Source organism: Lactuca serriola, chromosome 9 (assembly GCF_051521515.1).
Source record: "Lactuca serriola cultivar US96UC23 chromosome 9, Lser_US96UC23_V15, whole genome shotgun sequence".
Taxonomy (NCBI): domain Eukaryota; kingdom Viridiplantae; phylum Streptophyta; class Magnoliopsida; order Asterales; family Asteraceae; genus Lactuca; species Lactuca serriola.
In genome coordinates, this window is record NC_136416.1 from 141775798 (window position 1) to 141788934 (window position 13137).

General features: G+C 33.1%; 1 protein-coding gene and 1 pseudogene across 4 annotated transcripts; both read right to left on the reverse strand.

Annotated features, from left to right (window-relative positions):
- Positions 1–666: 666 nt before the first annotated feature.
- Positions 667–2084, reverse strand: LOC145075149 (NADH dehydrogenase [ubiquinone] 1 beta subcomplex subunit 3-B pseudogene; annotated as a pseudogene). The gene is made up of 2 exons (XR_013692354.1): positions 1767–2084; positions 667–810 (listed from the first exon to the last, which is right to left on the reverse strand). The product of XR_013692354.1 is annotated as an NADH dehydrogenase [ubiquinone] 1 beta subcomplex subunit 3-B pseudogene (transcript).
- Positions 2085–5727: 3643 nt separating this feature from the next.
- STI (AAA-type ATPase family protein) lies at positions 5728–10586 on the reverse strand. 3 transcript variants are annotated; one of them, XM_079018579.1, is made up of 7 exons: positions 9691–10585; positions 8082–9618; positions 7783–7999; positions 7113–7670; positions 6397–7015; positions 6213–6282; positions 5728–6117 (listed from the first exon to the last, which is right to left on the reverse strand). In XM_079018579.1, the coding sequence occupies exons 1-7, from the start codon at positions 10275–10277 to the stop codon at positions 6016–6018; spliced, it is 3690 nt and encodes a 1229-aa protein (XP_078874705.1). In that variant the 5' UTR covers positions 10278–10585; the 3' UTR covers positions 5728–6015. The 3 variants fall into 3 exon arrangements, with proteins under 3 accessions (XP_078874705.1, XP_078874706.1, XP_078874704.1); XM_079018580.1 differs by having other exon boundaries at positions 6201–6282; positions 8082–10586; XM_079018578.1 differs by having other exon boundaries at positions 8082–10585.
- Positions 10587–13137: the final 2551 nt, after the last annotated feature.

The following is a 13137-nucleotide window of genomic DNA, read 5'->3' on the forward strand; positions in this document are numbered from 1 at the left end:
CAAACCAAAAGAAATATTGACTATTAATATGGGAATGGAGTATTTTATAAGAGTTCATTTTCAAATTTGCCTTTTTATATTCATCATTATTTGGTATTTTTGGATGAGTGACTAATGATACATTTGGTTATGAAAAATTGTTTTAAAAAATATTTTCAGAAAATAAAATTGAATTTTCATTTTCAATTTTAAATGAAAATTTTAGAAAATGTCTTTGCTTGGAAACGGTTGAATTTTCATTTTCTATATTAGAAATTTTTAAAACTATAAAACTCATTTCTCAAATTTACATACAATTTAGAAAATTGAAATTTTTATTTTCTTAAAAAACTTTGAAAAACTGAATGAACCAAATATGTTTTCGAAATTTCTGTTTTTTCTTGGAAAATTTTACACAACTTCTACTAAACTTTTTCAAAGCAAGAAGTTATATCTTTGGATAACAATTTAGTCCCACTAAGATGATTGTGGGTATTCTTTCAGCTAAACATCAGTAGATGGTCAGTAACATGGATGGATCTCTTTTATAGGTTTTGTGGTTATTCTTTCAGATATATGGGTTTTTTTTGAAAACATGAGCTATTTAATTTTATTTTCTTTTTGGTGCGACATTTTTTTTTGTGTGTTTGTTGGTCTCAGTTACATTCCAATTTACTCAAAATGCAATACAACAAACATTAACGGTATCATCAAAAACAACCAACAAAGTATCTTTTACAACACAAAAATAGACTTACAATTGTAATAAATGCTTAATTTATTCGATACGTAAACATAAAGGATGGTAAAATCTTGCATACTTCATGACACCTGGAAAAAAAATGTGAAACAATAAACAAAATATCAGAAATCAAACGCTTTTCTTTCTCTTCATAAATCGACAACAAACAGCACATAGGATTTTGAGCTTTGAATTCATATATAACTTATGTATGACTTCATATATAATGCATTAGTAAATAGGGTCAAATCCTTGTTTATGCAACGACATTTCATCTTTTTTATTTTCCAATTTATGCAACATCATGGTTTTTTTAAACAAAATATGCAACCACATTTCATTCTAGAATAAATTACATTTTTGGTCCCTGATCATAGCTTTTTTTTCAATGTTGGTCCCAAAAAATTTCTCTTGCAATTTTGGTCCTTAATTGAGATTTTTTTTTTACGTTTTTGGTCTCTCTTCCAAGTAGAATGACTATATTGGAAGACAAGTCTATGCTTCACATCATATAGTAATGGAAGCACATCTCAACAAGCAAGAAAACCAACTAAGGTTCCAACAACTAGATTAGTCCTTGAATATTAGAACCTTTATAGCCCAAATTTCACTGTTTACAACTCCAAACTTTTCCCCTTTATAATTTGTGAGATTCTTGTGAATCCAAAATAGAAACCTAAGCATAATCCCAGACTCGTGATTTTGATACACGACAGATTACTATCCTAGAGATGCAAGAGTTCGATTCTATACACCAAAGTAGTTGAGGTATCATTCGTAGCATCTGAAATCTGATAAATTTTAACTAAAATAAATCGCAAAAAGTTTCCAAGAACATAATATCAAACGCTTAAGAAGCTCATGAATCATGATACACCTCCATATTTTGATCCATGGATGTTGCAACAGCATAAAATTTAACGCATCAAACCGCTAATTTATCGAATAAAACAAACAAATACGACATGAAAAGCAAATAAGTAAGAAACCCTAGAAATGAAGGACAAAAGAGGAGCAGAAGAATAGAGGGGTTATAGAAATTGACCTGATGGAGGAAAGGGATGTCAGTGAGATTGAGAAGATGTAGAAGTTGTGTGAGAAGGAGCATTTATCTTGTTGTAGGCAATTTCAGCGACGACGTAGACGCCAAAAGCGACGAGGGCGATTCCGAGGCCAGGAGTGGCGTGGCGGAACTGGTTAGTGAGCATCGGATGCTTCCTCCATGCATCCCTTCGCCTGAAGAATTCCCCAGTTGGCCCTAATGGTGCCTTCCCCATTTCTCTCTCAAGACTCAAGCAATTGATCCGATCGTTGCTTCGCTGTTTTGTTTTTGGTTGAATTCAGTCCCTTTGATGTTTGAACTGTTGCAGAATTGCAGTTTGCAGCTTCCCCCTCCATTCCATCCTGGGCTGGGCTGGGTCGGGGTCACTATAGAAGCCCAATATCAGTAATTTTACTTTTTGTAAATTGCAAATACTACATCCTAAGTTTCTAACGTTGTTTTTGTTTTTTATAATTGTTTTAAATGAAATTATGATTAAAAATACTATAATTTGGTAGTTTTGTTAAATAACAGTTATTAAGATAGAAATGGATAAATTAATATTAATATATCTTTCCTAATAAATGAAATAGTTTTGCCACATGTCACTTTATCATTAACTTGGACACATGTCATTTTTTGATATTTTTGATTAAATGTTTTTTCCATTTGTCATTTTTCTTATATTTTTTTTATCTTTCTTAGTAAGTACTTCGTATTTACACTTCAATTAATAATTGCCTTAATTGAAAATAACCAATAAATTACAATATTATTACTAATATAGTATTTAACTAGATTATAGTCCGCGTTAAACGCGGGAAACGAATAAAAAACATATAATCGTTTATAGTTATTGTATAATGATTATAAAAAAAATATATGGTTATTGGTATTATTGAAATGTGTAGAAAATACATTGGAAATGATAAATATATATAATCATTGAAAGATCTCTTTGTAGACATCATTTTTTGTTTTATTAGTTGAACGATTTTTCTCGTCTCATATAGTTATGATATTTATATATTTATAAGCATTTTAATTAGACGTTCATTGCATAATAATGTTACCTAATTTAAACATATATTGACAACCAATATACCGTTTTTCCTATTGCATTAAATATTGACAACTATTTCATTTATTCAAATAAAGTTATGTAATATAATTTATAAAATGTTAAATGTTATACAAATTTAATTTTAGTATATCATCAATGGAGATTCTTTTCTAAATCATGATTGGTTTATTTTAAATTGATTATGAATATAAATGTTAGCTTTTATGTTTGTTCTTATTTATTTAGTGTTCGCAAGAACTTTGCATTCGTTTTGGCGCAACTTTGAATTATTTTAGTATATCATCAATGTAATTTGATATATCTTTCAATTATATAAAATATCAAATAATGACATTTCATTACTATTGTGATAATTTAGTTTATATATTGTATTTTCACTAATGTTAACGGTCTTATTTTTTCTAATAACCATAACGTTTTTACTAAATGTACTTTTTACAAATTTCCTAATATCTTATAATTTTTATCTTACTTTATAATTTTTCATAACTATGTTATTTTCAAGATTGATTGCTTTAATAGTGTTTTTTTTCAGTCTATTCAATTTTATATTTCATTGTACAACATCATCGTGTGTATGTATTCTGAAATTTCACTTTAAAAATGTTTAATGCTTACACCTTGATATTAATTTTTTTTAATAAACTCATGTAATAATTATGGAATATATATCTCATTTTAATTAACATTCACTTCCTTTATTATATCAAATTCCTCATTAAAAGAATATATTTTTGGAAAATAATAATTATAATAGGGCAACATTATCTAAGACGTAAATGTTTGATATACTTTTGGAGAAAAAAAACCAGGATCATTAAAAAAAATTATATAAAGAAAATACAAATTTAAATTTGTTGAAATTATGGATGAAATTACTGGCGAAAATTTATTTTGGAGAGAGTTGTATTTTGTAAGGTATAATAATATTACAATATTTGAAATATCTATATTTGTTGTGTAAATTAATAAATTTTATTTTTACTATATAAAAATAAAAAAGTAGGTTGATATGATATACAAAAACATAATAATTTCAATGATATTTTAAAATCATGCCAAAATTAATCGGATTCTTATGACATAAAAATAAAAAATAAAAATCATAATCATCTCTAATATATAAAAGTAACATTTTTGTAATTAATGTCAGTTCCCAAGATAGTTAATTTTTGTTTTGTTAAAGGTACCTAATATCTTTTTATGTTTATTTGAAAAGTTTCAAAAAAGTAGTTAACTGATTTCATGTAATTTGTGACAAAGAAAATCGAAATATATGAATACATACATTTGATATAGGAACAAAAAATAATCGAAAAAAATATAAAAAGCGAAAGAAGGTACTGACCTTCTAGCTCACAAGAGCGAATGTTTATAACAGAGAATGATGATGGAAGTTATAAGCAATATTAACGATGTTGTAGGAGAATGTTTGAAGAAAAGAAACGATTGAAAATAAATGTGAGTCGCGGATTCAATGATCAATCATATATGTATGTGATAATTTGAATATGATTTTTCGGTATTAATAATTTCCTAATAAAAAAAGATTTTATATTAATGGTTTACTAATATAAACGGATTTATATTAATGGTTGATATTAAGGTCCTGATTGAAATGACTTGTTAGTAATATGTTTTTAAAATTGACCATATTAAAATCTTCATAACTGAAAATTCAAGATGTAAAATATGAAAAGCTTTTATTGGAATTAAATACATTCCATTTCAACGAATGTAAGTTATTGATTGATGATTGGAAAGCATTTATTGGAATTAAATACATTCCATATGGGAAAGATGATGTCAGCAATTTGATCTAAGGGTGGAAAAAATAAGATTGAAATACAATCAATGGTCCAGATTATTTAAAATAATGTCATAAGGTTTCTCTTTTAATAATATTTAAGATATGTATCCTTTTAAATTCAAATTTTAAATTTCAAATTTCAAATTTAAATAAATTTTTGTTTAAACTTTTATATTTTATATTTTGTTTTATCAAACCCGTATAACATACGGGTTTTAAACCTAGTACTGTAAATATATAAATAATTGAAAGTATGTTTATTATTGCATTTAGCCCCATGAAAATACAATATTAACTTTTTTGACTGTCTTAAAAATATTTAGTTTTATTTTTAGGTTAAAATTTCTATTTGTAGATAACAAATCTTTTTTTAAGCTTTGGTCCAGCCCAATCCTTAAAAAAATATACATATTATGACTACGTCCGTCTTAATGTTTGCAGTCTAAACTCCAAAAACGTAAGTGATTCATGGTTTTGGGCATGAATCTAAAGAGACCAAGACATTTTATACAACTCGAATTTCGGTGCAAATATATCGGAATGAGTTACCAATGACTCTTTTATATAATATATTTTTTAATCAAATAAAGTGGTTTTTTATCAACTTATACAACAATCGTTAATTTATTATATTTTTTTATTTTTATTAATTCATGCATAAAATTGATTTCTTGCTAATTTATACAACAAAATTGATTTATTGCCAACATTTATTCAAAAGTTCACTGTTATTTCTTGCATTTCTCCCTTTTTACAAATACAAATACAAATAGTAGTTTTCTACACTTTCATAAAAAGACTAAATACAAGAATTAATATACTTTTGTTTATTTGTATAATACCTACTTACATTTTTTATTAGAGCATCATACATTCAAAAAAAATTCTAATTGAGACATTACTTTTCAAAAAATCTACCAACTATAACATTGTACTTTCAACTTTTTGTTTTATCAAGACAATACTTTTATTTTCACTAATTATAACAATCATTGATGTGATTAATCAGATTTTTCAAAATATAAAGCCGTAATAAGAAATAAATTTAAGATGTCATAAAAATTAATAAATAAATCAATAAAAGTTCGTTGTTATTTTATTGCATTTAACTCAAAACAACTACCAATAAGCATACCACATCAAGTGCAAGTTGAAAGGGAAGTGAAGAAAGAATGGTCCCTCTTCAGTCTTCACCTTTATTTTTCTCACAAAATAAAATTTAAAAAAAAAATAGGAAAAATGCAGAAAATCCCAGTTGTTAAAACTTTACATGTATCTCCCTCCTCCTCAAACTACAAGAAGCATTAAATTATGAAAATATTATGACCTTGGATTGGAATTTTGACTTTTTTAAACAGTCATCTTCTAGATCTGTGATCTGTCCTTCCTGACTTTCCACACTCCCCAAACAATAAAAATCTTGCTCCTCTTCGTGGGCCAACCGGTGTTCCGGGCTTCATCTGTTCAAAATAATAGTTTACTGTTACTGTTACTGATACTGTTACTGCTACACATTCCATAATTCCATCATACCAAACACTACCTAACAGTTTACCTTCCCCCTCCTATTCCGCCTCTTGTTAAAACAGAAACAACCACCACCTCCTGATCCAGACTCATATCCCCTGTATAACAAAAACCATAAGAATTGGTAAAAGGGTATTTCGGTCTTTTATCTTCACATGAGAAAAAAAAAAAAAAAAAAAAAAAAAAAAAAAAACAGTTCGTCAACCACTTACTTGCCCCCTAAACTGCCATCATGCAACAAGCTCGGTGACATCGGATACTGCCGCCCAATATGTTCCTTCGAAAGGGTATTTCCGTCTTTTATCTTCAAAAGATTAAGTTCACGGGTCAACTCGTCTTCCCATTTCTCCTGTGACAACGGGTCCATCGCCACCATCTGCCGCTGGTGGTCCCCGCCATCTTGCGGTAAAACCTGATTCCGTTCTGGTTTCAACCGGTTCAACGATCCGGGAGTTCCGCCCTTTTCTGCAGTTTGTAACCACGCGGTTTCTAACCGCTGTTCGTGAATGATGGATTCTATTCTTTGGACCGGATTCCCGGTTTTGGGGGGCTTTCTCCCTTTTGCAACAAGTGGGGATGCAGCTCTGGAATTGATGATTCCGGACATCTTTCCGTCGGAATCATGAAAGCTTCCTCGTGGTCCCTTTTGTGGTTCTTGAAGGGAATCCGGATTGGGTTTTGGTGTGGGCCCGTCATCTGAAAGTAATATGATTCTGACTTCTATGTTGCGGTGGAGAACCATTTCAAATGAGTTTGTGATGCTACTAAGAAACCTTTCAGCTCTACTTTTTATATCTTTATCCCGAAACACAATATAAGCAACAAGAATTCCTGTATAAATTATAAATAACATATTTCTGGTTATTTGTTTTATTATAGCATCCTACATAGAGATATGAATTGAAGCACATGGAAACTTAATTATTACCTTTATCTTCAGAAATCGACACCAGATTCCCATAAGTATGAAGCAGTTGCCTCAGAGTCTTGGAATGACACTTTTCAATGCAACGTGCCCAAATATCATCCAATATATTTGAATTACTACGTTTCGATACATTATTTCCAATTATGACATCATCATCATCATCATCATCATCATCATGTGGGGCAGATGATGCTGCAATTGCATCCCCATTCATGAGTTGCCTCATCGATAGAAGGGTATCTTTTGGGCTAGCTGAATTTTGGCGAATAGGTTTAGGGGGGTACATAGGGGTAGACTTTTGAGGGGTATATTGGGAATCTTGCCTTTGTTTTTGAAAATATATATCTCGGAAAGTAGCACATGGATCATCTTCGGTTGTCCTTGAGCTTTGTCTTCTACTGCTTCCGGAAGGAGTGGGGTCCGCTGATGGGACTGAGCCTAGCTGTAATAAGGTTGCTGTGAACCATGTTGACCTTTCACTTGAAAGTCTTAATTGTTTTTCAGACTCAGAAAGAAGTTTTAATGCATGCTTTAATCTTTCAATTTCTGCTTCTGTCACTGATGAATGGTGCAATCATCCATAGTTTCAGTTATAATAATCAAAATATAATAATAAAATATTAATACACATAGTATTAAGGTTTATAAAGAAAAAAAGTTGAGAACTTACAGCTTCTACCATCAAACAATGAGTCAGCACTAGCTTCAATTACTTGATATGTTCCAGCAATAATGTCCATAATAAGTGTAGCCATTTGAGACATGAGGACCATAGGGTCAACTCCCAATTCCATTAATTCTCTGGCTCTTTTCACAGTTTCAGCTGTGTTTGATGACATTGCTAACTCCAGAAGTTCCAATAACTTCTCATCAGAGACAACTCCTACCTACAATCAACTCCAAAAGAATCAAAAAAAAGTTTGATTAAAAAGTTAGAAGGATCAAGAAACCAGTAGATTAGATACTTACAAGTTCATTCACCAAATCAGTGGTGATTCTCTTTCCTAATAAACTTAACTGATCCAACATAGTTTCAGCATCTCGCAATGACCCTTCTACATTCAATGCAATCAAATCCAATGCATCCTCTTCCACATCCAAATTCTCATCCACTGAGATTTTCCTCAATCTGTTAACTATGTCACTATCTTTAATTTTGCTAAAAAGATACTTTTGGCATCTTGACAAAACAGCACGTGGCACATTGTCAAGATCAGTAGTTATAAAGATAAACACCACGCTTGGAGGTGGTTCTTCTAGAAACTTCTGGAAAGCCAACCATAATTTAGAAGGTAACAAGTGACACTCATCAATAACATAAACCTCATGCCTTGTAAAGGTTGATGTAGAAAGACCCACATTCATTTGAAGTTTCTTCATCAAATATCTAACTTTATCAATCCCTTTCTTATTGGATCCATCCATTTCAGTGATGACGTGGCTCTTCCCTGAAATAAACTCAGCACATTCCCTGCAAATCCCACAAGGTCTTGTATCTCCAGTAGCAAGGCAATTCAAGGCTGCAGCAAAGATTCTTGCAGTTGATGTTTTCCCAGTGCCACGTGGACCTTGGAAAAGATAAATTGGAGCAATTCTTCCTTTCATGATAGCATTCACAAGTGACTGGACTACAACATTCTGCCCAACCAAATCCTCAAAGAACATAGGCTTATACTTGTGGCTGTAGCAGTTGATATTATCAAGAGATGAAGGAGAATCACCTTCTCTTTCTCCATTTACAGCTACAAGCTCCAAGCCTTCTTGACTTCTGTAGCTTGTTGACCACCTCCTTCCATCTAATCGACTCAAAGCTTCCAAATCAAGCTCTCCATAGTTAGTTGAAAGCTCGTCATCTGTCCCAATAGATGAACGATCTCTGCTTTCTGCACCATTTGTTAGCAATGGAACAAGACCTTGGGAAGATTTGTGGACATGTCTCTTCTTGTTGTAAGCACCTATTGATGATCGCCTATGGTACATGGTTTGGCTACCACACAACATGCTGCTTCCTTTTCTTCTCAATGTATCTGAAAATGAAGGTGAGTAACAGCTACCACAAACCCCACCACGTTTTGGGGTACTTCTCTTGGAGGAAGACCAGTAACAAGGAATCCCACATCCATGGCGACCTGGTAGATCCAACTGATCATCGTCATCATCATCATCATAGTCATAACCTAATCCTTCATCTCCATCAGTTGTTGCATCCCATGATCCAACTGTGCTTGGATTCCTAATGCAATACTTGTTGAAAGAACTTGTGGATAAAGCTGGGGTGCTATAACAGTAAGATGAATCGTCTTTCCTACTACCACCTCTCAACAATTTTGAAGATTTGAGCCTTGACAACAATGGTGATGTCACTGAGGACCCTTTAACAACTATATCATCCGAATTAACATCATCATATTGGTCAACTAGGCTTAGCTGTCTCTGCAGTTGAAGTTTTAAAGCAGCAGACGCATGTGATGTTTTCTTTGGCTTCTTCTTCATCAATGATGCCCTCCTAACAGGTGGTGTTGTGAGACTAGTTGCATCTTTGCAATTATTGAACATCTTTGAAGATGACAATGCGTACCTGTGATCATCAGCAGCAACACTCTTCAAATCTCCATCATTTCGGGCATCGCTCAAGCTTTCATCGACACTCTCATCACAATCACCGATTCCGTCATCAACATTTCCTCTTTGTTGGTGTATTGGCCTTCTGGTAGTGTCATCTGTTTGCCCCGTCACGGAAGCGCTCCTCTCACTCTCCGATCTCTGCGTTTTCCAATTATACAAAAACACCTTCTTCTCTTTCCTCCTATTTTTATTATTATTATTATTACTGCTACCACTAACATTGTTGTTGATGCTGTTGCTGATGTCGTTAACATTATTCTCATCGGTTTCTTCTATACTGTAACTAGTGTTGTTCCTATAATGGTGATTATAATGGTTGCTTGGGGCATTGGTGACGGAAGAAGAAGCGGCCGCTGCTGCTGCTACAGCAACGGCGGTGGTGGATCTAGATGAACTGAGGGGAGACCGCCATGAGGAAGTCGTACCAGGATCTCGTAAAGCACGAGCAGCTTTCCTAATCTGAGTTAACTCCTTCTTCAGATGCAGATTACTGGGATCAACAAGGCCGCCACTATAACTACCACTGCGATTTGCAGACATTTTCTTGCTGCTGCGGCTCCAATGAGTTGCAGAAAAACTTCGGAAAATCAAAAGAATGAGTAAATGTAAATGCCACAGATCTGACAGATTCGTGTAAAGCTATAAAGTACAAATGTACATTTAGTAGAAATTAGGGTTTGGAGGAGATGATTTTCGAATTGGGGAGGGAAAAAGAGGATTTTTGAGACAACATTTCATCGAAATCGGAGAAAAGATTGGGGGTAAAAGGTGGAACTTGGGTTCTTCCCTCTCAACAGTGGCACATTTGATAGTCCCCTTCAAAAAGATTCTTCTGCTTTTGTCCCCGGATTCATCTCACTTTTTGTCCGACGTTTTTATTTTTATTTTAGTCATTCTAAAAATTATGACTACCCAATTAATGTGGATTTGAAAATTGAAATTGATGGGGTACCGAATTGTTACAGTAAATAGCAACTTTTTTTTTATCAATAAAGGTGGTATATGTATTTATGTTTTAATTTTAAATAATAAATTAACAATGTACTATTTATTTTTCATAAAATCTAACTTCAAAGCATGTGCAATGGTATTTTTTTTAATATTTGAATAAAAAAAGACAAAATTGCAAAAATGGTCCCTGTGGTATGTATTTTTTGGGGGTTTTAGTCCAAACCACGACTTTTTTAGATTGGTAGTCATTTTGGCCTAGTTTGACTGTGGTTTTGGTCCCTTGGAAAACTGAAAAAACTAAAATGCCCTTCTTTTATATTTTTTCTATTTAATTTAATGTTTTATTATTAATAAACATTGGGCCCCACCCTCCCCCTCCCTCCCTCTCTCTCTCTCTCTCTCTCTCTCTCTCTCTCTCTCTCTCTCTCTCTCTCTCTCTCTCTCTGAAAAAACCAAGAAATAAGGAGTAATTATTCCTCTTTGTCTTCTTCCTCAAGAACGAAGGTACTTTTCCGTCATTTTCGTCGGGGGTTCTCACCGATTCCGGTGTTTTGTCGGGGTACGATCGGGATCGGATACCAAGCTCTCTTCCTCCTTCAATCGATGTGGATGAAGATGTATGTAGTGTGTTCTCTTCTCTCAATATCTCCCCCATCACTCACCCCCACAGCTCGAATCTCCTCCCCAAGAATCTCCACTGCGAATTTCACGGTTTTGGATCTCCGATCGGCATCGGTGAGGGGAGAACGAAGGAGTTCAGTGGTGGCTACGAATTGCCAGCAGCGGTGGGTGGGGGAATCACTGAGTGCAGGTGGCGTTGGTGATTGGGTTAAGGACGATGAAATCACAAGTAACAGGCGGAACAATATCGATATGAATCATTTGTTCTTCAAATCATTTCTGAAACAAAAAAAATCGATTATGGAAATTGATTTGTGTATACGAGTTCATCCCCCAAATCGAAAAACAAAAAATGAAAGCATAGTAAACACAGTCAGTTCTTCACAATAATATACTGACAACCTAACCCAATCAACTTGATTTCTTAGTGGTCATAAGATCAGCAGGCTTGTTCTTCTTCTTTCCGTTTGGGGATGACGACGATGATTTGTGCTCTCCTCCTCCAATCCTAGGGTAGTATCTCTTAATCACCTTCTCCTTCACAAATTTATTGTAGATGAAAGCAACTCCTCTAAACTGTGGCAACACCAGCCACGCCACCGCTATTAATTTCACATCATACCATATCGGTATCTGCTAACCATTAGTTTCTGGAAATCACGATGATCAAATCTTGAAATTAAATGGTTGTGTTTTATTCCAGTAGTCACCATTCAAGGACAGATACAAGAAGCATCTCCACGAGAGTAAGGAAGGAGTATAAGATCCAGTAAGAAAGCCATTGTTGATCATCTTCTTTTGAAGAAGATGAGGGTAGGGTTTTTTTTACTCTTCATTATTGAAGAGAGAGAGAGAGAGAGAGAGATAGAGAGACAAAGAGAGAGACAAGAGAGAAAGAGAGAGAGAGAGAGAGGCGATCTGCGATCATAAAGAAATAAGAAAGAAAAGAAATTGATTTGTTGCAAGAGAAAAAGGGGTTGCGATTTTTCTTTCTGTGTGTGTGAGAGAGAGAGAGGGAGAGAGAAAAGGTGGGCCCTTCTTATTTTTTTAATTATTAAAATAAATAAATTAGTATTAGATTTAAGAAGAAATGAAAGAAAAATTAAAAATAAATACCCCAAGGGTATTACAGTCATTTCACTATTCAGATTGACCAAAAACACAACAAAACTAGCTCAAAAGGACCATGAAACCAAAAAAGTAAGGGTTTTGACTAAAACCCCAAAAAAATGCATAACACAGGGACATTTTTGCAATTTTGTCAATAAAAAATTATTTTTGTCGAAGATAAAATTACATAAATGCTCCTTATGATTTACCAAATGTCACAACTTCAGTCTCTATTAATATTTTTATACAAAAGGTCATTGTGGTTTCTAAACTTGCATGAATGGTCTTGTAGTTTCTAAAACTTGCAAAAACGGTCTTTGAGCCATATAAAATGACTATTTTGCCCTTCTTTAATTTCTTTTATCATTTTAAAAAAACTAAATCTAATTACTAAAAATAAGAAGATAAATAAATATACCCCCTTCTCTTAACCATCCTCGTGTTCCTTCTTTTCTCTCATTTTCATCAACCACCACAATCAACCCCTTGTATTTTGTACCTCAAATTAAACCCACAAAATGGAGGAGATCTTTAGGTGATTTTGGGGAGGTTTTTTTCCGTCCACGTTAAAGCAGTTTCCACACTGATTTGTTCTTGAGTCAACTACCTTGATGCTGATTTTTCTAGGTTTGACCTACCTTCAAGTCAATTCCAACAAAATCCAACCTCCTCGGTGTCAATTGTCATGTTCTCGTCATCAGTTTGAACATATGTTCTT